This window comes from Diaporthe batatas (assembly GCF_019321695.1).
Source record: "Diaporthe batatas strain CRI 302-4 chromosome Unknown Contig00006, whole genome shotgun sequence".
Classification (NCBI taxonomy): domain Eukaryota; kingdom Fungi; phylum Ascomycota; class Sordariomycetes; order Diaporthales; family Diaporthaceae; genus Diaporthe; species Diaporthe batatas.
This window is the reverse complement of record NW_025408553.1, coordinates 1,608,612-1,629,704: the sequence shown is the minus strand read 5'-3', so window position 1 is coordinate 1,629,704 and position 21,093 is coordinate 1,608,612. Positions and strand designations below refer to the sequence as shown.

General features: G+C 55.3%; 7 protein-coding genes across 7 annotated transcripts; 4 read left to right on the top strand and 3 right to left on the bottom strand.

Annotated features, from left to right (window-relative positions):
• Positions 1-712: 712 nt before the first annotated feature.
• Positions 713-5,264, top strand: KVR01_006329 (uncharacterized protein). Its single transcript, XM_044788610.1, has 4 exons — positions 713-1,419; positions 1,473-2,014; positions 2,081-4,522; positions 4,612-5,264. Exons 1-4 carry the CDS (start codon positions 995-997, stop codon positions 4,674-4,676), a joined length of 3,474 nt encoding a protein of 1,157 aa, XP_044645132.1. The 5' UTR covers positions 713-994; the 3' UTR covers positions 4,677-5,264.
• A 1,676-nt stretch (positions 5,265-6,940) lies between these two features.
• KVR01_006243 (uncharacterized protein) lies at positions 6,941-7,707 on the top strand (the record flags this gene model as incomplete). The annotated part of the gene is made up of 3 exons (XM_044784340.1): positions 6,941-6,999; positions 7,105-7,296; positions 7,416-7,707. The coding sequence occupies 3 exons, from the start codon at positions 6,941-6,943 to the stop codon at positions 7,705-7,707; spliced, it is 543 nt and encodes a 180-aa protein (XP_044645046.1).
• On the bottom strand, positions 7,406-12,055 carry KVR01_006254 (leucine--tRNA ligase CDC60). The gene is made up of 8 exons (XM_044789707.1): positions 11,899-12,055; positions 11,743-11,840; positions 11,510-11,688; positions 10,912-11,411; positions 9,924-10,849; positions 9,361-9,859; positions 8,508-9,270; positions 7,406-8,439 (listed from the first exon to the last, which is right to left on the bottom strand). The coding sequence occupies exons 2-8, from the start codon at positions 11,794-11,796 to the stop codon at positions 8,007-8,009; spliced, it is 3,354 nt and encodes a 1,117-aa protein (XP_044645057.1). The 5' UTR covers positions 11,797-11,840; positions 11,899-12,055; the 3' UTR covers positions 7,406-8,006.
• A 287-nt stretch (positions 12,056-12,342) lies between these two features.
• KVR01_005783 (uncharacterized protein) lies at positions 12,343-12,768 on the top strand (the record flags this gene model as incomplete). Its single annotated transcript, XM_044784436.1, has 2 exons — positions 12,343-12,583; positions 12,662-12,768. 2 exons carry the CDS (start codon positions 12,343-12,345, stop codon positions 12,766-12,768), a joined length of 348 nt encoding a protein of 115 aa, XP_044644586.1.
• Positions 12,769-13,273: 505 nt separating this feature from the next.
• Positions 13,274-13,931, bottom strand: KVR01_006417 (uncharacterized protein; the record flags this gene model as incomplete). Its single annotated transcript, XM_044794119.1, has 2 exons — positions 13,274-13,774; positions 13,863-13,931. 2 exons carry the CDS (start codon positions 13,929-13,931, stop codon positions 13,274-13,276), a joined length of 570 nt encoding a protein of 189 aa, XP_044645220.1.
• A 316-nt stretch (positions 13,932-14,247) lies between these two features.
• On the top strand, positions 14,248-15,955 carry KVR01_006017 (ferroxidase). Its single transcript, XM_044783534.1, has 2 exons — positions 14,248-14,765; positions 14,858-15,955. The coding sequence occupies exons 1-2, from the start codon at positions 14,400-14,402 to the stop codon at positions 15,110-15,112; spliced, it is 621 nt and encodes a 206-aa protein (XP_044644820.1). The 5' UTR covers positions 14,248-14,399; the 3' UTR covers positions 15,113-15,955.
• KVR01_006167 (uncharacterized protein) lies at positions 15,932-20,823 on the bottom strand. Its single transcript, XM_044793321.1, has 4 exons — positions 20,416-20,823; positions 17,883-20,323; positions 16,571-17,812; positions 15,932-16,481 (listed from the first exon to the last, which is right to left on the bottom strand). Exons 1-4 carry the CDS (start codon positions 20,441-20,443, stop codon positions 16,452-16,454), a joined length of 3,741 nt encoding a protein of 1,246 aa, XP_044644970.1. The 5' UTR covers positions 20,444-20,823; the 3' UTR covers positions 15,932-16,451.
• Between the last annotated feature and the right edge of the window lie 270 nt (positions 20,824-21,093).

Below are 21,093 nucleotides of genomic sequence, written 5' to 3'. Positions count from 1 at the left end.
GTTCTCGGGGTAGTTGTAGAAGCTTCAAAGCATGATCTCAGGTATACTGACCATACCGACGGCGGCACCACGCTCCGGATCATGATCTCCTTCTAAGTAGTAGGCATGGCTACCAGGGGACCAAAACATGACCATACAGAAGATCAACAACGTCCACCCGCATCCAATTCTGTTTCCTCGCGATGCTAGCATCGTATTATGTAGGCGTGTGTTATTTCGTTGCGTAGCACCACCCTGCACAGCCAAAGTTATGGACAGCTAGAAGAGTCGACGATCCATGGCAATTCTCCAGCTGGTGTCTGTCATATATTCTTACTCTACAGTCATTCCTTCGGAGAGGACACGAGACGGTTTCTGGTGATTGTCGCAATAGCCAGCGTGTTCAAGTTCCGACTTTGGTAGAATATGGGTGTGACCCGTGGAAGGATGTCTGGTAGGAGTATAGGCAGCAGCAGCCAAGTTCTGGTGGGAAGTGGTGTTGGCAAAAGCTACCGGTTTCAGGCTAACCTCTTATGGCCGCCCCAAATAGATCCTGGGAAGCTGAGGGTCCTCAATTCGTGTCTTGTTGGCGATTTGGATTGTGCAACCGTGTCCAACGCGCAATATTGCCCATTGTGGCCTGCACTCTATCTTGGTATATTTGGGCACCGGCGTGCGATCACCTGTCACCCCCAGGCGCTGTCTGACTCTACTGATCAGACCAGATTATGCGGCCGACCAGTGGTATGCCTGCATACCAGGGCGTCCAATGGCACCCTGGTGTCTCGTCGTACAATCCGTAAGCGCTTGGTTGCCTCAAATCCCACGGAGGACAGCTCGGAGAAGCGGGGGCTTTCACCCAAATCTCTCTCTCTCTCATCCATGAATGAAGTTTTCTCCACTTGTCCATGTCAAGTTATTGCTGGCCGATCAGCTCGCCTGGTCCTTGGTGAAATACATGAATTTCTTTCTCAGACACTGCACCTTTCTACTCACACACAAATGATTCCACGCCATGGATCCTCTAACGGCGATAGGCCTTGTCAGCAACATCCTGTCCTTCGTTGAATTTAGTTCCAGGCTTCTAAAGGGCGCCAAGGAAGTCTACGATTCTCAACATGGCGTGCTTGAAGACAACAGAAGCCGGGAGACGGTCATGCGAGAGATGCAGAGGATGTCAACGCTGTTGTCAGTGTCCAAATCACATAACAAAGCGGGCCATGATTCCAGTCTCTGCATTCTGGCTAGTGAATGCCGTCAGCTATCGACTCAACTCATCTCGTTACTAGAAAAGATCAAACCACACGACTCGGGCTCCAAAGCTCAGAGTCTATTGTCAGCAGTACGGAACAAAACCTATGAGAGCGAGAGGGAAAGCCTGGAAGCAAGACTGAGTGATTGTCGAGCTCAACTTCATCTGGAACTCAGTAACCTTACAAGGTCCGCTCAGATAATCCAGGCCGTTGAAACAGTGTTTCGCTAATCCATTCCAGCTCTGAGACACTGAAAAGACTCGAAAGCCTGGTTCAAGCATCAAAGTCCGACGAGGCCAAGCTGGATAGAATTGAGAGCGATATTGCACACCTGCGCGAACATGTCAAGTCAAATTCCGCTGCTCCTGAAGTGACGGCGATGGTCACGACGTTGATCACAGAGGAAGAGAAAGTCTTTGCGATGATCGCTCAGGACAGAATACTCCAATGTCTCTCCTTTGAAGGCATGAGTCGGCGCTCCAACATGGTAGTCGAGACACATGCGAATACCTATGAATGGATTTTGGAAGACGACGCTCCCGCCACGACACCAGACACGGAGGACGAGGTGTCCGATATTGAGAGAGAAACGATTACCGCGTCAATAATAAGCGATGACATCGAGAAATTGCGCGCGAGAGACAAGCTTCGAGCATGGCTGGAAAGCGAGACTTCAGGCGATGTTTTCCACCTCTCTGGAAAACTGGGGTCTGGGAAATCGACTTTGATGAAGCACATACGGGGGAGCCCTCATACTGAAGAGAAACTAAACAAGTGGGCCGGTGAGTGTTGGCCTCAGATCATTTCTCAAGGCTGTGTACAGTGACTGACTTGGTGGCATCACACAGATGGCCGCAAGTTGACCATCGCCAGTTTCTACTTCTGGAACATCGGATCTGATTACGAAAAGTCGCTACAGGGACTGTACATCAGTCTTCTCCATCAGATATTCAGTCAATGCCCTGACATCATACCTCAAGTTTGGCCTACGCATTGGGCACAGGCTTATTCACCACCGTGGCTAGTTCCGAGGGTCATTGAAGCCACCAGAAAAGACATCATGCAAGCATTCAAAAGAGTCATTACTTCTGTTGGCGCACTCAAAACCCATTGCTTTGCATTTTTCATCGATGGACTCGACGAATTCCAGTCGAACGTACAGGATGATCACAGGGACCTAGTCAGGCTACTGTGCCACTGGGCAGCAGCCGAATCTGGGAGCATCAAGATTTGCGTCTCGAGTCGCGAGTATCCAGTATTCATGGACGGTTTTACTGAAACCTTGAGGATCCGCTTCCACGACCTGACGAGACGCGATATGGACACCTATATTCGAGATAAGCTTGCGCATGCCAGCACTCAGGAGAGCTTTGAAAACCTTGTTTCCTTGATCATGAACAAGGCCGACGGAGTTTTCTTGTGGGTAGCGCTCGTGGTGAAGTCTTTGAGAGAGGGTCTCGAGAACGGCCTGTCCTGCGATGAACTGACACGAGAGGTCGATATCCTTCCGGACCAGCTTGAAAGTCTTTACAGCCACATTTTGGCGTCACTGGGCAAGTCAGCACTCAAGAAAGCATACCAGACTTTTGCTATGGTGAAAGAGCTTAAGAAGGAAAATTATAGAATGTCACTTCTCGCATACTCTTTTATCGAAGAGTACGAGCTAAGAAAAGGCTTTTTCACAGCGGGGCGCAGCCGATTTCCCATCGAAAGCGTCACCGGAGATCGTGGCAAGAGATTGGTGCACTCCACGAGCAGAAAGTTGGCTGGCTGGTGCAAAGGTCTCGTCGAGCCATATGGAAATCCAATGTGGTTGCAAGATCAGAGCAATGACCGGTTGAAAGGTAGGAGCCCATGCGTTGACGAGTGGGGGGATTGGTCCATGGAGCTCGACTTCGCGCATCGAAGCGTGTCAGACTTCCTGGAATCTGACGAGATCCAGTATGACATGAAACTAAAATTGAAATACTTCGATCCTGTCGACGCTGTTTTGCAGTTGATAGTGAGCGACATCCTCTTCGAAAGCTCACTTTCGGTATACAACTCCCTGCGGTCAGGCATCACGGGTGCAGTCTTCGTGCGAACAACAAATCGAAATGGCTTGGCTCGAGAGCCATTTACCCATTTTGAGCGCTTTCGAGAGTTACTCGCCTCTACGAAGCCGAATTATTCAATGACTTTGAGGGGCGTATTAACACTGACATATCCCTGGGAAGCAGGGAGGTTTGGGACTGCTTTTTGTATTGAATTCATGGGGAAGCTTCCAGAGACTGCAACCGGGGGGAGGACAGACTCATTTTCCAGAGCGCGCCACTTTTCGGATCCATTGCACATACTGACTGCCCTCGGACTCAGCGACTATCCTCTTTGGCACATAAGCAACGGCATTCTGCTTGATGAAGATTCAGACACCATTTCAACCCTCGCGAGTCTTTGTTTAGATGAAGGCTTTGGAGGGAAAGATTACAGTCAGTCACTCATTGTGCTCGAGGCCTTGTTCTCACAAGGTTGGGTTTCTCCGGACTCCATCACAAAATATCGAGGGGTCCGTTATGGTAGCATGTGGTCAGATGATGGAGGGTATTATTCTGCTCTAAACTCGGATCTGACTTTGTGGCACCGTTTCTTGGTCAAGATGCTGAGTTCGAGATACCATCAAGTCTCGAGAAGTATGGACGAATATCAACGCACATATCACAACAAAATAAGTCGACAGTACGATGGCAAGCTTCTTGAGTTGTTTCTTCGCTTCACAAAAGACACTGACTTCTCATACGAAATCTTTGTCGATGGGGAAACCACCGTATCAACACGAGATTTTGTCCTGAATCTTGGAAAGCAAGGCTTGATACTGAAGTTTCGGACTGTATGCTACGAGCAACAAGACTTGTGGGACCTGCCTTGGATGGAAAGCGAGATTGGACTACCCTCAGAGGACGGCAAGCCTGCCAGAAGACATGTGTCGCTCAGAGAATTCATTGAGCTTTCGGCATATGAGAACGAGGCCGTCCTCCTAAGACTGCTGGACCAAAACTCAGAGACTAGCAATGGGGAGCAACCTAGCCCTTCAAATTCAACTACAAAAGCCCCAGTCCCGAGGGGTGAGGGCTCCATGGAGGACAGAATGTCATCGGTAGATCAGGGAAGAAGGACCAGAAACGCCGGTGGGGCTCCAGAGTCCAAGCTAATCAATCCGATCGGGTCACAACGTTATCTCTATATTGTGTCTCGACGAGTCCAATATTCATTGAGGAATGAATATTTTCGGTATGCTTTGGCGGTTTTGACAGGCAAGTAGCTCTTTCATCATATGCAGTATAGTTATTCCAATTATCTAGTTAGGTGAAGGTGAAAGCGGTCTTAACTAACAAAGATGAAGGTGTTATTCTCACCACGTTATACACCAGTGTCCTAGAAAAACTTGCCAGAAGGGCATCAGATTGAACTTATTCTATCTTCGGTGGTCCTATGGGTTCGCTCGGTCAACCGAACGCACCTGTACATAGACCCTTCTGGAAACCCTCTACAGGCACTCAATTGCACCAGCATCTACATCCACAACCCCCTGGCACGCCGTATTCACGTGAAGAAAGCCAATCGATATGTCCAATGATCTATGGAGTTCTTTTCTACCATATATGATAAACAAAAAACACCATATCAGAATAGACACTGAGTTAATCTTGCTTTAACAGATCACTTGAGCAAATGGACGCTGAATCACTGCCACAGACTGTGATTACCTAGGTCTATTCGGCCAACTTTGCCGATTCCCCCTCCCCGCGTGCCTACATTTTGCAATTTGCAAAACTGTTGCGAAAGTGGGTTGCCCACTCGTATTGATGCAAGAAGACCTGGCTATGGAGGAATCTGTTGCTCAACGACAGAGTCATGCCAATACAAGACCATTGGATCAATAGAGCGGACCAGGATGTCCGAATGAAGAAGACGCGTTGGCGTATGCACCGATAAATCTAGTCTTGTATTCTCTGATACATAGCGTTTACATCTTGAAGGCAAAAGTGGCCAAGAGTTCTGCCTTGTCGTACCTATATTTATTGATGTGTGATGCCACAAGGCGGCAAGTCCCTCCGATTGACATCATGGATCCATGAGTCGATGGAAGCGTTCTTCGCTCAGCCTCCCCAACAACTGACGGCGTGATTGTATGCAACCTCCTGTTCCCGCCCAAATGCATTGCACTATTGACTCTTAGTAGACTTTAGTCGTACAAAGCAATACTCGGCACGTTTTGAAAACTTACGCAGCGCTAACTCATAAGTACACGAGGACGCGAGACTTGCCGCTTTGCCGCCCTGCCGCCCCTGAAGTCCCCCGTCCCGTGGCGAGTCACGCATGTTGAGAAAATCGAAGGACCCCAGCAATCAACTTGAAACTGTTTCGAGTACCTGCGCTCCGCTGCGCAGGACATTCCGCAGTGATCCCGTTATAAAGTCGAGCATGCTCATGCCCAAGTACTATCGGGACGAGGCGGTGCTGTGAGGAACTCCACCGCCTGGCCAGGAGAACATTTGGGACTCCATGCTCCAGCCACAGCCAAGTGGCAGGAATTATTTGTTTACACGCACGACCCCGGGCATTGCTTCTTAGGGATCTGAAAAGCCCTCCCCAGAATAGGCACGCGTCATCGCCGTCAACTTTTGAAAACAATTCTGCTCGTGCTCAACTATATCCAGGTGCAGTGCCAAAGATCTGCATCTGACTTCCAAGGTTTGCCTTGGACTGACGACTTTACCATCGCCAGGGCCCTCTGTTGTTGATGACTGGGCTCCTGGGCTCCTGGGCTCCTGAGCTCCTGGACTCCTGGGCTGCCAAACCTGCATTTCTGAATCAGGGACGGATATAATTACCTAGGTACCCACCAGTACACTACTTGACGTGGGTCCATTGATAACTCTAAAACGGGATTTATAATCATCGAACGCACACCCAGCAAAGCTTCTGGTTCCATTTAGCCGAAGACCTCGTGGTCACGAGGATCCTGCGGCCGTAAGGTTTTCAGGCTTTGTCGAGGCCTGCGCAAGGCCTACTGGGCCACCGGCACATCTTGAAACGACGAGTAGCAGCTGCGGGTATCACGAAACATCACGTTTCGTTCTGTCTTGCCCAGAGCCACGACGTTGCAACACAAAATCTCCGCCCAAAAAAAGATCCGCAAAATAAGGACTCCTGTCAAGAGGCGGGACTTCAGGGAGGAAACAAGCATGTGGAGGTTAAGGTTATCACGGTTGGTGAACGACCTGGCAATGGGACGAACACGCAGGGACAGGGTCTCCAAGTCCCAATCTAACTGACTTCCAAGGGGGCCCTTGACGACCTCGGGATCCTCGGCCGGCCTTGCCGCAGCGAGGGATACCGCCGCCGTCCTCGGGCCTCACGAGCCAATCTGGGACTGTCGCCCCTAGCCCCGCAGCTTATATTGCCATTGAGAAATTGTTGTTCAATGCCTGTCGTGAGGGCACTGCCGGGGGCTGTCGAAATGTTGCCCTGTGGCGGGGCATGAGCGTGTGCGCTGCCAATATGTATAATAGCTAGTTCAACTCCTTGCTTGCCTTGCCGATTGTGTTTTGTAGCTAGGCCAGTCAATTTGGACTTTCATTATCTGTTGGCCGTTTGCACGTTCACCCGCGTACCCAGAGATAACCATTCGTTTTATCAACAACCCCAGAAAGCCTCTCTACGCTACAATGAAGGCAGACATCATTGCGGCCCTCGCGGGTAGTTACTCTCTCTTGAACACCACAGTGTGAGTTCTTCCCAAGGGTTCTTAGAGAAAAAACGAAAGAAAAAAAGATCAGCAAAACATGAACGCAGGTCTACTCGGGAAACTGACACACAAGCCCAAACCCAGCGTCACCCCAAATGGCACAGTCACCCAGGACCAGGCCTACGGCGCCGCGCCGGTAGGAATGCTGCACTACACGCCCGAGGGATACATGTCGGCGACCATCACCGCGACAGAACCAGAGTGGCGGCCCCTCGACCTCACATTCCCAAGCCAGGCCAACCAGAGCGATGCCGAATGGGCAGCCCTAGGCAGGCAGTAAGCACCACATCTTTCTTTCTCTCCCTTCCCCCCTCCCTCTTCATCTACCCACCCCCTCGCCCCAACCCCGAGATAAGTAAACAAAACAGAGGGCACTCTGCTAACCCCCCCACCAGCCTGCTCTGCTACGCAGGCCCCCTACAAATCAGCGACGCCATCCCGGCCAACAGCACCTCGGGCCAGGTGATCCACGGGCCCCTGGTCGTGGCCGCGATCCCCGCGTGGGTCGGCACCAGCCAGGCGAGGAACTACACCGTCTTTGAGGACCCCAACGGCGACACGATCCTCAGGCTCCAGGCGCCGCGGCCGACGGGCATGGCCAACATCTTTTGGCGGAAGCTGCCTTCTCGGGTGGAGCCGACGGCTGCCAAGACCGGGGGACATCATCGGGGGGGCAAGGGCCAGTGAGGGGGAACAGGGAGGCAGACCTGTTGATGATGATGTGTTCTTGTATATCTGTTGATTTTGTATACCCTTGTATAACAGTCTCTTGAGAATAACAGCGCCTTGTGGTGTATACTGTCGTCTCTGGAACAGAAAACTATCTAACGGTCATCCCGGTACCAATCTTGAGTTCCACGTGAAGAGTCTGAGGGCATCTGCTTTTTGGTGACCGAGGCTACCCCTAAGGAGCCTAAGAACAAATCTTTGTCATTTATACCAGATGTAGTAGCTACTCACTTCTTTGATAGTATCTATACGCCGCTCTAAGCCTCAAAGTTCTCAAGCAAGAAGCTCGGCTGCCCAGGCACAGCGTTGTCGCCAATGGGGCTGGTAATATCGACCTCCTTGCCGCCGTCCGTCAGGTCGTTGCCCTTCTTGGTACCCTCCTGGATCTTGATCACCACGATCCTCTGGAAGCCGGTCGACCTCTTCAGGCCTGGCACCATGTCCAGCAGCGTCTGCTGCTCGTCGAACGCGAGCTTGCGCTCCAGGACAACCGAGGCCTCCTCACCCGACTGAAGGCGCTTCTTGAGCTGCATGACGAAGGGCATCGCCTTCTTCATCTCGCCCATCTTGCCAATCTTTCCGTTGAGCTCCTTCTCGTTGGCGATGGACTTGCTGTTGGTATCCCAGTTCTCGCGCAGCAGGTCGACGTACTTTTCTTGCCATGCGGGGAACTTGTCGGTGGTGAAGATGCTGGAAACAAGTCAGTGAAATGTCGCTGGCAAGGCAAGATATTTGTGAACCAGATGAGTTCAACTTACGTCAACTGCTTGGGCTTCTTTGGGTCGTAGACAGTCTCCTTGCCCTTGGCCTTCTTCTTAAGCTGGGCTGACTCGGCGCTGTTGATGCTGCTGGACGTGTGACGGACGTATTCACGAGCAGCAGACAGACCAGGGTTGACCGCTGGCACTTCAGGGAACTGAGCCAGCTGGATGGACTGGGGCTTCTTCAGAATCTCCAGCCAGATCCACTCGCAGAAGTGTGGCGCAATAACGGCCAGGACCAAAGCTTGAAGCTCAAAGTACCGGAAGATCAGGTCCTTGTGCATCTTGATACCTGCGCCAATACAGGCCTCACGGTAGAAGTCCCTTGCGGAGGTGAAGTCGAACCATGCCGCCTTCAGGGCCAGCTTGTAGTTCGTCGCAGTGTACTCCTTCTTCGCCTCAGCGACCAGGGCGTTCAGCTCGTTGTCGAACAGAACATCCTGGTACGAGTTCAGGGCGCCAGTCCTCAGCTCTGAGTCCTTGGAGACCTCCTCGATCCATTCCCGGTTGTTGAAGAGACGCAGGACTCCGTTGTCGGCGACATCCTCCTCGAAGTTGGCATCCGTGTTGGCGTCACCAGCATCTGCCAGAGCAATACGAGCGGCGTCGGCTCCGTACTTCTTGACAGTGTCATCCAGAGTCATGAAGTTGCCAGTAGACTTGGACATCTTGGCGCCGTTCAGCATCAAGTGTCCGTTCGCACGAATTCCGCGAGGCCAGTACTCTGGGGAGAACAGAGCGACGTGGTTGTAAAGGAAGACTGGTGCATGGATGGTCAGCGATTTTCTGGAGAGCGCAACGTCACCGCGGCATACGGGCGAAGAGGCGACAATGTGCAGGATTGACTTACAAGTAAGATGGTTAGGAATCAAGTCCTTTCCACTGACACGCACATCCAGAGGGTACCAGTACTCGAAGTCACGGCGCATGCTCTCCAGCGTCGCCTTAGGGATCTTGGATTTCTCCAGGACCTCGTCGTTCAATTCTCTCCTGCAGAAAATGTAGTCCCAGACCTCGTCGATCATCTGCTCGGGGGCAATCTTGCCCTTGCCTTGCGAGCGTCCGAAGAGGTCAGTGTGCAGCCATGGAACGATGGTGTAATAGCTCATGTAGATGGTAGAATCGCTCAGAGACTCGACCAGGAAAGTCGGATCGAAGGGCAGCTTCGAGCCCAGACCGTAGGTACGCGCGCATGCCCATTGGTTCAGCCAGTTCAGAACACCGACGAAGGCGTTCTTGGTTTCGGACGAGTAGGTGTTGAGGTTGTTTTGGACCCAATCAATAGTCTGGTCCCTCCACTGCTCCTCTCCATAGTTGATGTACCACTGGTCCATGAGTGCCACGATACACTGCAGGAACCCGCGTGTTAGCTAATTGGGAAATCCAAAGTACGGAGACAGTTGTGCGACTTACCTTGTCACCAGACCTGCTGGTGACAGCGCCCTCAGGCTCAGCGTAGGCAAAGGCCTCCCCGGCATCAATCAGGTCCGCCCGGACCTTGGGCTTCGCAGTCTCGACCTTCTCACCCTTGTACTTGCCGACCAGGAGAGTTCCCTGGTAGAAGCCCTCCTTGTAAGCGAGCTCCTTGGCATCGGCCAGGGGCTTCGTGTCCTTGGGCGACGCGATTTTGAGCTTCTCGACCAGGGTCTTGGCACAGATGTCACCGTAGCTGGGCGTGGAAATGATGGGGAAGATTTCCAGCTCCGCCCACTCCTTCTGAATACCGTAGAAATCGGCCTTCTTAGCCAGCTCTCGGACGGTAGCGTAGTCATCAGGCGAGTCGGACGGCACGCTGGTAACCACACCAGTTCCCTTCGTCTCGAGGACCGTGTCCATGGGCAGGATGCGGACGCCATCCTTGTGCAGGGACAGCGGAGCGTGGACCAAGGTTCCGATGCAATCCGAACCCTTCAGATCGGCCTTGGAAGTTGGGACAACGCCGTCCTCCTTCAGCTTTCCTTGGAAAGCCATGTTGCGGGCGGCGCGGTCTGTCATGATATAGTAGTCGTTGTCGGTGGCCTGGTAGACGCCATAGACCAGCTTGGGTCCGACGTAACATGCTGTTTGGCCGTACATGGTCTCTGCTCGCAAAGTCGCAGGGACAAAGTAGACGTTGGAACCCTCGGGGAGCTTTCCCTTGATGGCCTCAGCCGCCTTGGGAGCCCACTCCAGGACCTTGAGCTTCAGAGCGACATACTCCTGGGGTCCAATGCCTTCTCCTTCGCTCCGGTCGTGGTCCATACAAGGCTGGCCGTCCTTGACGGAGTAAATCGTGTATCGCTTTCCGAACTTGATCTTGCCCAGCTCCTTGAGACGGATCATCTGCCACCTGATGAATGCTGGGTAGGTAGATTTTAGCTGACAATGATCCGATGAGAAGCCGGCACCGGCGAACACTCACCATCGTAGTATGGGTTGGCATCAGTCGTGACGAATTGTCTCCTCCAGTCGATCCTGCAGCCCAGAGCCGACAGGTCTCGCTTGCACAGAGGTGGGAAGAACTCCAGCCAGTAGTTGGCGTCGGCGAACCTGTGGATCTCATTCCTGGGAATGCCGACAGATTCCATGATTTGGAACTGGTACTTCGCCTTGATTGTCTTCGCGTTCGCCTTGCCCTTGGTGGCCTTGAACTTGGTTACGTCCTCGTTCTTGGCCTGTACTGGCTTCTCCGCGCCATCTGGCTTCTCGGTTGGGATCTCGGCGTCCTCTTTGTAGTTCTCGAACTCCTGGCCGAACAGCTTGACCTCCTTTGCGATCTTGTCTGCAGATGCTTTGATGGGGAGACCTGTGCAGTGGTAGCCCTGGGGCCACAGGACCCTCTTGCCTTGCATCCTCTCCCAACCGGCCATAAACTCGATCTTGCTGTCCGAAAATGCGTGGCCGACATGCAGAACGCCGTTCCTGTCCAGTAACCTATGTCAGCACCATGTCCCTCCAGCCTGCTCCCACCCTCTTCCTCCAATATTCGATGTAGATGGGGTGGGAATGGTAAGACGCACATGTATGGATATGCGATGGTGCCGAAGAACTTGGGATATTTCTCTCGAAGCTCGCTGGGGCTGATGGAGTGCAGAGGGACTTCGTCGGTGGTCGGGGCATCGGGCTGGAAGACGCCGTCGGCCTCCCATTGTGCTTGGATCTTCTTCTCCCAGGCGACCAGGGCATCTCGCTTCTCGGTCTAAAAGAGACAGTTGAGTATGAATATCAGTTGAATAGCAGCCAGGAGACCTACACCCTTGAGTTCCTTCGTCTTGGAGACCGGAACGATCACGTTTGGCGCCGCCATGCTGGGTGGTGTTGTTGTTGCTCGCAGCACTCGTAACAAGATATCTGGAGGCAAACAGTCAGGCGAAAATGCAAGTGTTATCTGTACCCGAGATTGACTCACCACCCTTGGTCTGTGGCGGTCTCTTGGTGGTGTGCAAGGCAGGGCTGATAGTGTGTTCGCAGTCCAAAAGTTGAGTCACGCTGGCAGGTATTCAGATGCTCCCTCTATTGGCTTTGGAGGGGCCAAAATTTCACACCAGGAACGATCGCGGGGTCGGTGGGCCCTTGGACCACCAGCCAGCCCAGCCAGGCCGTCCTGTGGTAAGTGCATGGCAGGGATGTTAAAGGCACCTACCTTCTGGGTGAGCCAAGCTTTGCAGGGGCTCGTGCTGCAAGAAAGAGGCCGCGGCAAGGCGCGGAAGGCTTTTTGGCTGGCTCCTTCCACTGATATCTAAATGGAAGCTGCGACACATCAACCTCACCTCACTACCGAGGTGCTTTGAGGCATACAAGTCGGCTCATCTACGTTTTTGGAACGCCAGCTGGTATTAGTATCGCATTGGCCATGTTTGCGACACTCGCCAGAAGGGCTGCACAGGGCTCCAAGACCCAGTCCAGTGCCGAGTACATCCGCATGATCAAGGAGCTCTACCCGACCAAAAAGGTCTGGCCGCCAGATTTCCAGAAGCTGTCGCCGCAGGAGCAGCTCAAGTTTGAGAAGAAGTTCAAGAGGAGGCTGGCCATCAAGGCTGAACGGCCGGCATGGGACAAGACCATCAAGCTGGCGCAGCTTTTCACCGTCACAAGTATGTGAAGCTGACTGAGATCGATTGTCAACAGAACGAACATTCATTCCGAAAGGGCATGAGCTGACTGGGTTTTAGCTGTTATCATATACTCGGCTCTGTTCATGGACTGGAAGCAGGAGCACCAGCCATTTGATGGCGTAGGTCTAGTCTACTATGCAAGCCGCTCAAAGATCACGTCGTGACTAACACAGACGCAGATCCGGAAAACCTTTTGGAATACTCTTGGATTTGAATATGAGCCCAAATCTGGGGGTCCCAAACAGAAGACCCTCTCTGAGGCTTTTCCTAGGGCCAAGGCCGATTGAAGCCACTGATAATGACCCTCTCTATCGTGTCTGCTGCATTTCTCGGCGTTTGGTTGGGGATACCCATGGCATAGCAATCAGTTCCAGAGTCGGCCCCCAAGGGGAATAGAAGATCTCTCCTCCTATCGAAGTGTCCGCGCCGATGTTGTGACAGGACTGCCGCTCCTGACCAGGGCTACCTAGGTAATTGGCCATCGAAGGCGTGATCTGAAATCTGCGGGCAACCCCCCCCCCCTTCCCCCCAAAGCCACTTGTCTTGCGCTAGCATCCGCGCAACGAGATCGTCGGTATTTTATGTTGCGCATCAAAACTTAGACAGCAGTGCCCCTCTGTATGTTGTAGTAGAGATAAAGCGAAGCCCATCCGTATCGGCAGGCACGCCTCATCTCCCAGCCCAGACAAAGTTGCCGCCCATACCGAGGCCACCGCCCAGCCCCGTGCTCCTAGACTCGTTGACGGGCCTCTTGGCCACGGTGCCCTGCGCCCTGACGCCGGCGACGATCCTGTCCAGGTTCGTCTCGATGACCACGCCGCCCACGATCATCTCGGACAGGGCGGCGTGCAGGCTCTCAAAATTGAAGATGAGGTCCAGCTCGCACACGTTCTCGAACAGCTTGTCCAGCGCCTCGACGTACACCTGGATCAGGTCGATCAGGGCCAGCGGGGACTCGGTGGAGGTCGAGATGACGATGAAGAAGAGCGTCGCGTAGTGCCGGTACGTCACCAGGGAGGGGACGTCGTTCTGCTGCTGGTCGCCGGACGAGTGGGAGGTGCCCGAGGCGGCGAGGAGGGGCGGGAGGGGCAGGAAGTTGCAGGAGCCGGCTGGGCGGTTAGAGACTAGGGTGAAGATTTCGGATATGAGGCGCTGTTGTATGTTGGTGTCCTGCGGGAGAAGGAGAGTCAGTGGAGGTTGCTTGGGGGGTTGCTTGGGGGGTTGCTTGGGGGGGTTGGGCGTGACGGGCAAGGCTTACCAGCTGGGTGTAGAACTTGGTCAGCCGTGGCTGGCCCTGGCCGTTAAAGACCAGAAATGCGTTAATCATAGTGGAAGGCTCCAAGGACTAAGGCGCAGCCAGCAAAGGGAAGGAAGCAAGGCCAAGATGGTCGGTCGAGTGCTTCGATATAATATAGGATGCGGTGGAACTGCTTTCAGACGCTCATCACAGGCAGACTGGGCGAGCCGATACGCTCCCGCGATTAGATACGTGACGTGACGGACGGGAGGCTAAAACGGTCATGGCCTGGACGGCAGACGCACGGACTTGGCATCACCCCTGAAAAGCTGGGGAAAGCTACTGCCAGAAGGTGGGGTGTTGTTGCCAATTGACTTGCACAGAGGGAGCTCTCCAACCAGTCAGTTTGGCCGTCACCACCTTGTCACAGCTTCAAGCTGCCTCCCCTCTTCAATCAACCAACCCACAGTACCACTTCACTTGCATACGAACAGCATCTCCAGAATCGTTCTCGTCCACTCTCTATCCAAGCCAACTTTCCCAATCGCTTTATCCAAAATGACCAGACAATCATTGTCAAGGGCCACCGGCATGGTCGGCCGCAGCATTCGCACATCCACCAACCGCACAGCTCTGTTTGCGCCCCGGCGTGCCGCTGCCTCCCCCACGACCCGAGCCATCCTCCCCATCGCCACGAAGACGCAGTCAAGGTTCCTCTCCAACGGCTCCTCCCAGAACAGAGGCATCCTCCCAGACTCCGACAACCCGTCTCCCCCCAACGTCCAAGATGACGGCGTCAAGCCCACGCCCGCCGACCTCACCGACGCGCAGTACCACGACGTAGCCGACAGCTACCTCGAGGTCATCCTGTCGGAGCTGGAGAACCTTGCCGACAAGAACGACTCCATCGAGGTCGAGTACTCTGTCCGTCATCCCCCATCCCCCGCACCCCCACCCCCACCCCCACCACGCCCAAGCCGCACGCACTCTTGCTAACTCGACTCTTGGGACAAAAGGCCGGAGTCCTCAACGCCACCTTCCCAGACATCGGCACCTACGTGATCAACAAGCAGCCCCCCAACAAGCAGATCTGGCTGTCGAGCCCCATCTCAGGCCCCAAGCGCTACGACTACGTCGTCACGGGCGAGGGCCAGAGCCAGAAGGAGGACACGGCCACGGGCGACTGGGTCTACGTCCGCGACGGCTCCACCCTCGCCGAGCTGTTCCTCAAGGAGCTCAACATTGACCTCTCCCTGGTCATCACCCGGTAGGACCTGCGCTAGACGGGGAGACGGCCGCGGGCTCTGTTGTCAGGGCTCCGTGTTGATCGTGCTTTGTTTGAAGCGAGCGACCAGCGGATTATGCCCAGCCGTTCTGGGTGGAACGGTCTACGACGGACTGTGGGGTGAAGTAATAGGAGAAGAGAGGCACATCCAACTTACCCGCAGGAAGTTTTCCTACAGGATCTTGCCCTGTAGGAGCTTATATTACAGGAGGTTATTTTGTATGAGGTTGTCCTATGGGAAGTTTTCCTATAGGGCTGGGGTGCATCCTCCATTTTCGGGGCGTGAATATCTGCTCTATTTGGAAGAGGGTACCCGGGGTCAGCCGTGGCAGGAAGTGTTCGAAGGATACCAACCCATGCGAGAGCGACAGGAGCGCATATTTTGTTTGATTTTCCAGGAGGGACTCGTCATTTCCTTCTTCCTTTGCATCAGTATCAGGGTCATACTTTCTGCCGTCCCCTGGCCATCGTGGCCGGGGGCAGCTGACACACAACAGCGGTAATAAGGGCACTCGCTGCTTTTGGTCTTTTACCAGCTTTGACTCGTAATCAAACGAACCCGTGCTGGCGATAGTCGCTGGAAAATGCGACGCGCATCTGACGGGCTCGGGGCTGGCTGCTGCTGGAGCATTTATCCTTCCGAGGTTCCTTGCCTGTACCTGTGTTCCCCAGAGACAGCGTGGATGGGCAAGGACCTGTTCTCAAAATAAGAAGGAAAGGCAACAAAACAACCGGCATCGCAAGCCATGAATTCAGAGACCGTGTTAGCAATGCACACATGCATAAAACATCCCCAGGACTCCACTCCGTTTGTATCATAGTACACATTAATTGTATATGGCCGCTCATCTCAAGCGGACCCTGTCTGTCTTGCCTGCCTGCCTGCCTGCTTGCTTGCTGAACGTTCATCCTCCGCCACATGCGATAGATGGGAAACATGAATGAAAATAAAATAACGCTCTTTCCCGCCGGCCCACCAGAAACCAACAATCCACAAAACATGGGCTGGCTGGCCTGGGCACAGAATCGAATCCGGGCCAGAAAAACCTCCTACTTCCTGGTTGGGGTGTATGCACGAAGAAGGAAAAAGGAAAAAAAGAAAAAAAGGTCGATGTACAAGAAAATTTGTGTCAAGCCCCATACCATGCGTCTTGAGACTTTTGCTACATCTACTTTGCGGACTGAAGTCCTCAACCCCTCCCCTACCCTCCCTGCCTGTCTGCTGTCTGTCCCCCCGTCATCGTCACCGCGAGATAGACGCAACTAGGAAGAGGATCTAGCAAGGTCTGACTGGTCTACCCGGTCTCGCTCGTGATATATCAAAATCATGACTGGGATGCCAGATAATTGGCGGCCTAGAAAAAAAAGAGACAAAACGTGTTAGTATATGGGCAAACCAGGTAGGTGGTTCTGATACTTAGCATCTTATATTAGTTCAACTCACCCTCTCGAGATTATAGTCGTATTTCTCAAGCGCGTTCAGCGCGTCCCCGCGGCTGTACCCCATACTCGTCAGGTTCTTGAGGATAGGGTCGTCGTGCTCGCCGTCCTCCGTCAGGGCGCGGCCGGGGCCGGACGGCCTGGGCCCGGTGAGCAGCCCGTTGCTGCCGGGGGCCTCCTTGGCAGGTTCTGCGGCAGCCGGGGCGGAAGGCGGGGCCGCCGCGCTGCCCGCGCTGCCCGGGGGTGGCGGGCTGCCCGAGGTCTGCGCCGGCGGCGCGTCGTCGAGCGAGGCGAAGATGGCGTCCCAGTCGTGGCTGTCCGCCTGCGCGGGGTCCTTCGGGGCGCCGCCCTCGGCCGGGCCCGCGGCGGACGCCTGCGAGGCGGTGTTGTCGATGCTCGCAAAGTCAAAGGTGCTCTCGGTGCCGAATGGGGCCGCGGGGCCGTGGCTGCTGCCGGGCGGGGCCGCCCCGGCGTCGCTCTTGACCGCCGGGGGCGGGCTGTCAAAAGCAGCGTTGAAGTCGTCGAGGTTGGACCTGCTGATGTTCTGGAAGTCGTCGTCGGCTGTCGAGCCCTCCTTGGCGTCCTCCAGGTCCGCAAAGTCGTCGTCGAGATCATCAAAGGAGGAGCTCTGCTTCGACATTCCTGTCGTCGTGGCATCACTGCCGGCAGCGGCGGGGGCCTTCTCTGCGCTTGGGGCTAGCTCTGCCTCTGGGAAGGCCCCGGGCGGTGGGGCACTGCCGAACACATCATCCGCCTTGGCCTGAGCAGTCTCGTCGGAAGAGGGTGCTGGCGCATCCGGGGCGACTGCCTTGGCCAAGCTCGGCGATACGGCCCTCTCAGCTGGGTTCGCACGGGGGCTAGCCGGGGCGAAATCGTCATCAAAGCCTCCCTGGTCGTCTTCGGAATCAGAGGAGTCGTCCTTTTCAAGCTCGGAGATCGGAGGGAACTCCGTGTCGAACGCCGACCGGGTCTTGGGCTGCTCAGATGCAGATGCCTCCTCCGGTGCAGACTTTGAGTTCTTGAAGCTTGCAAATGCGCTGTCGAAATCATCCTTGGCCTTCGCCTCGTCCATCGCCGAGAAGGGGTCTCCACCAGCACCAGTAGGAGGATCGGATTTTGCCCCATCGAAGAAGGAGCTAGGGTCAGCCGACCTGACTTCCGGCTCCTTGGTCTCGGCGGTCGAACCACCAGTTGCTGTTGCCTCGATTGGCGCAGAGGCCGGGACTTCTCCGGCGGTAGTTGGGACCTGTTCATTGTTAGTCGGTAAGTTGGGGCTGGGTCGAGGATCCAAACGGTAGCAGGATGCTTGAGCTTACTTGTCGCGGCTCAGGCGGGGCAGGGGCTGTCGCGGACGCTTCACTCGCAAAGGTCGGGTGCCTGCTCACATTGGGACTGTTTGAAATCGGCGTGGCGAACGACCCAGTGCTAGCGACCGAAGCCCCTGTGGTCTGAGGCTTGAAGGCTGGGATGGCAGGACCAAACACGTCGTCAAATGACTTGTCATTGTAAGACTTTGATGCGCCGGGGCTGGCGAAGGCGCCCACCATATCCGTGCTGCCTGTCCTCCGGAAGAATGGGTTGCTACCACTGGCATTACTAAGGGCAGGACTGGCCACTTGGGGCGGAGGATTCGGTGGCGGGCTTTGGCTGAGCTGCCGCGCCAGCTCGGAGTTTTCCTTGGTCAAGTCGTCGACCTCCGTCTTGAGCTTGTCGCGCTCGCCCTCATTAGTCGTCAGCTGCTTCTTGTTAATGGCCACCAGACCCTTCTGCTGTCGGGCTTCGGACTTCAGCTTCTCGATCTGGGGCTTCAGAGAAGCGACTTCTGCGTTGACGGCTCTTATCTTCTCCTTGAGGTTGGCGTTCTCCTGCTGATCAGCTTGTAGGGCTGTTGCGACAGTTTGATACTGGGCCTGTAGATCATGAAGTTGGCCGTCAAGAGCAAGACTCTCAGCTTGGAGTTTCTTGGTCTCGTTGCGAGAAGCGTTGAGCTTGTCCTGTAAGTCGCGCACTTCCTTCGCCTGGTTCTCGTACATGGTGCGAAGCTGCGCAAGGCGCTGCTCGAAGTTCTTTTTCTGTTGCGAGGTCTGAGTGAGCTCATTTTGTGTAGCATTGCGCTGCCCTGCCACGTCCTGCATCGACTTCGATAGTGTGCCGATCTGGTTAGACAAGTTCGCAAGCTCCATCGTCTCGTTCATGTCGTTGCCCCTGGCCTGGGTCTGAGGCTCCGAGTCGCCCAGGAGATCCTCTGCAGGCGGAGGTGGCGCAGGTTGAGAGCCCGACGCTGATCCTCCTGTGGCCTGGGGGTTCAGGGAACGACCAAAGGACGAAGAAGGCACAAAAGGCTTGAAGGTGGAACCAGTAGCAGTCGGCGAGGCCCGGGCTGGCGATGAAGGAGCAAGTGGACTGGCGCTCCCTGCGAAGGGGTCATTTAACACAGGAGCGCCGGTCGGTGCAGCACTTTGAACTGGGGCCGGTCCTGGCGCGGATTCGAGGCCGAAGAGATCGTCAAGAGCAGACGCTGGCTTGGGCGGCGGGGGCTGTTGGACTGGGGTCTGTTGCGGGGTTACATCGAAAGCATTGGTAGCTGTAGACGGTCGTGCTTGGCCTCTCATGCTGGGTGGGATCAAGTTTGCCGGCAGAGTCTGAGGCAGGTCTCCCTGTTTCATGCGCTGCTGTCGGATCAAATACATGGCCACGGCGAACTCGTCCCGGTTGAGACGACCCTCGGAGTTGATGTCTGCAAGATCCCAGATATTCGCAAGGGCAGCTTCTGGAAGATTGGACTGGCTGAGGAACGGCACCGCCTCCTCACCAGTGATGAAGCCTTTCTTGGTCTTGTCTAGGCCGTCGTAGATGACGTCGAAGCGCTGCTTGTCAGCGGCGGTGATGAGCCACGTATCGCCGGTGGATTGTGGCGCCAGAGGAGATCTCCCATGGGCACCGGCCAACGGGGAGCCTGTCCGCATGGGCATCTGATGTCCAGCCTGGCCACTAAGCTGGCGGGGTATCGCAGAGATGGGAGCAGTCGGGCCGCCTGGGCTCTGTGGCCTGCCGGCCGTAGAGCCACGCCGTGTAGCAGCCTCGTACAAAGGGGCTGGCAGGATGTTGGGAAGAGCCCTAAGCGCCCCAGACTTCATGCTGGTCAGCAGGTGCATGGCGATGACGAACTCGGTCTGCACAAGGGCGCCCCTCTGCTCCGTGTCGGCAAGCTGCCAGATGCGGCCCAGGGTCTCGTTGGGGAGGTTCGACCTCTCGAATATCTGCCTCGCCTGCTCTCCGCCCAGTAGGTTTCCGGGTTGCAACTGCTGGCGCTCAAAGAGACCAGCATACTGGGCGACCTTGTCGGGTGTCAGGGGAGGGATTCGAATGGGGGCGTTGCCAGTGCCCTGGGCAGAGATGGGCTGTGGGGAGCCGGTGGGAGCAGGAGCAAGTGGAGGAGGAGGGGCGGGCGTGAAGCCATCGAATCGTGGGATAGGACCTGGTTGCAGGGCGACTTGTAGCGAGGGCTCTCGGCCGGCCTGGGCGTGTCCGATCAGGCGCAGGGCGATGCCAAAACCGGCTGGGGTGAGGAAGCCCCGGTTCTCCTGGTCGGCAAGCTGCCAGATCTCGCCGAGTATCCTCGAGTCCAACCTAGTCTTCTCGAAGAACTTGACGGCGACCTCGCCAGTGACCACCCCGACACTCTCGGTGTCTGCCTGTCGGAAGAGCTGGCCGTAGACTCGTTTCTCGTCGGGGCCGAGGTTCAGGTTCGGAGCACCTATGGGAGAGGAAGATGTGTTAGCCCTTGTCTCGCCGTTCCGTCAGCCACCCCGGCCTTCCCCGTATCCCAGCTTCGCAGTCGTGTCTCACCAGCATCGGCGCTGCTGCTTTCAGCCATCGTGAAATGTGGTAGGCCAACAGCCAAGGCCCTCGTGGGGATGTGATATAGCTCCGTTGCCGTCTTGTGTCGTGAGGATGGGAGGGCTGCCGATGGCGCAGCGCGGTCGCAGGTCGAGATACGGGGCTGGTGGGATGCGCAGTGGGTCGTTACGCGCGTGTCGTTGCTCGGATGGAATAGTTAGGTCGGTCAAGGGGGGAGGGAGGAGGGAGGAGGGCCGAGGAGGTAAATTCGTCCAGGCAGGCAGCTGGCAGAAGGATGGAAACTGCAACAAACAGGAGAGTGACTGGCAAACGGACAAGGAGGGGGGTTGATGTCGACGAGAGTGTCGGGCGCGCAGGGAAACGAGCACGAAGCGGCGAAGCGACAAAGTGGAGATGTGGTTGATGAGGCCCGAGGCTGGGAGATGACCTGCTCTAAATTGATCGGTTGCATGGCCTGAAATGGGCCCCCCTGTCCCGTCCAATCCATCCGTTCCTCCCACGCCTGGCACATTGAAACGGCCGGGCCAAGCTTGCACCCAGCTACGTGGAACCCCAGGAGCCTGGTCAATGCACCTAGGCTTGGGCGGTAGATCCCGAGCTGGCAGCTGCACCCATCACTGCTGCTTTTTGGCCACTTTCTGACGATTCTTATCGCAGCCCTCTCTT

Excerpts from the sequence above, each read along its gene's own strand:
- KVR01_006017 (XM_044783534.1), top strand. The coding sequence starts at position 14,400 with ATGACCAGACAATCATTGTCAAGGGCCACCGGCATGGTCGGCCGCAGC. Across the intron at positions 14,766-14,857 it reads CCATCGAGGTCGAGTACTCT|GCCGGAGTCCTCAACGCCAC; the intron begins GTCCGTCATCCC and ends TTGGGACAAAAG.
- KVR01_006254 (XM_044789707.1), bottom strand. The coding sequence starts at position 11,796 with ATGGCGGCGCCAAACGTGATCGTTCCGGTCTCCAAGACGAAGGAACTC. Across the intron at positions 10,850-10,911 it reads TGCCAACCCATACTACGATG|CATTCATCAGGTGGCAGATG; the intron begins GTGAGTGTTCGC and ends CTACCTACCCAG. Across the intron at positions 9,860-9,923 it reads CCAGCAGGTCTGGTGACAAG|TGTATCGTGGCACTCATGGA; the intron begins GTAAGTCGCACA and ends GGGTTCCTGCAG.
- KVR01_006329 (XM_044788610.1), top strand. The coding sequence starts at position 995 with ATGGATCCTCTAACGGCGATAGGCCTTGTCAGCAACATCCTGTCCTTC. Across the intron at positions 1,420-1,472 it reads GAACTCAGTAACCTTACAAG|CTCTGAGACACTGAAAAGAC; the intron begins GTCCGCTCAGAT and ends AATCCATTCCAG. Across the intron at positions 2,015-2,080 it reads GAAACTAAACAAGTGGGCCG|ATGGCCGCAAGTTGACCATC; the intron begins GTGAGTGTTGGC and ends GGCATCACACAG.
- KVR01_006167 (XM_044793321.1), bottom strand. The coding sequence starts at position 20,443 with ATGGCTGAAAGCAGCAGCGCCGATGCTG. Across the intron at positions 20,324-20,415 it reads AAGCAGCAGCGCCGATGCTG|GTGCTCCGAACCTGAACCTC; the intron begins GTGAGACACGAC and ends CCTCTCCCATAG. Across the intron at positions 17,813-17,882 it reads CCCCGCCTGAGCCGCGACAA|GTCCCAACTACCGCCGGAGA; the intron begins GTAAGCTCAAGC and ends AACAATGAACAG.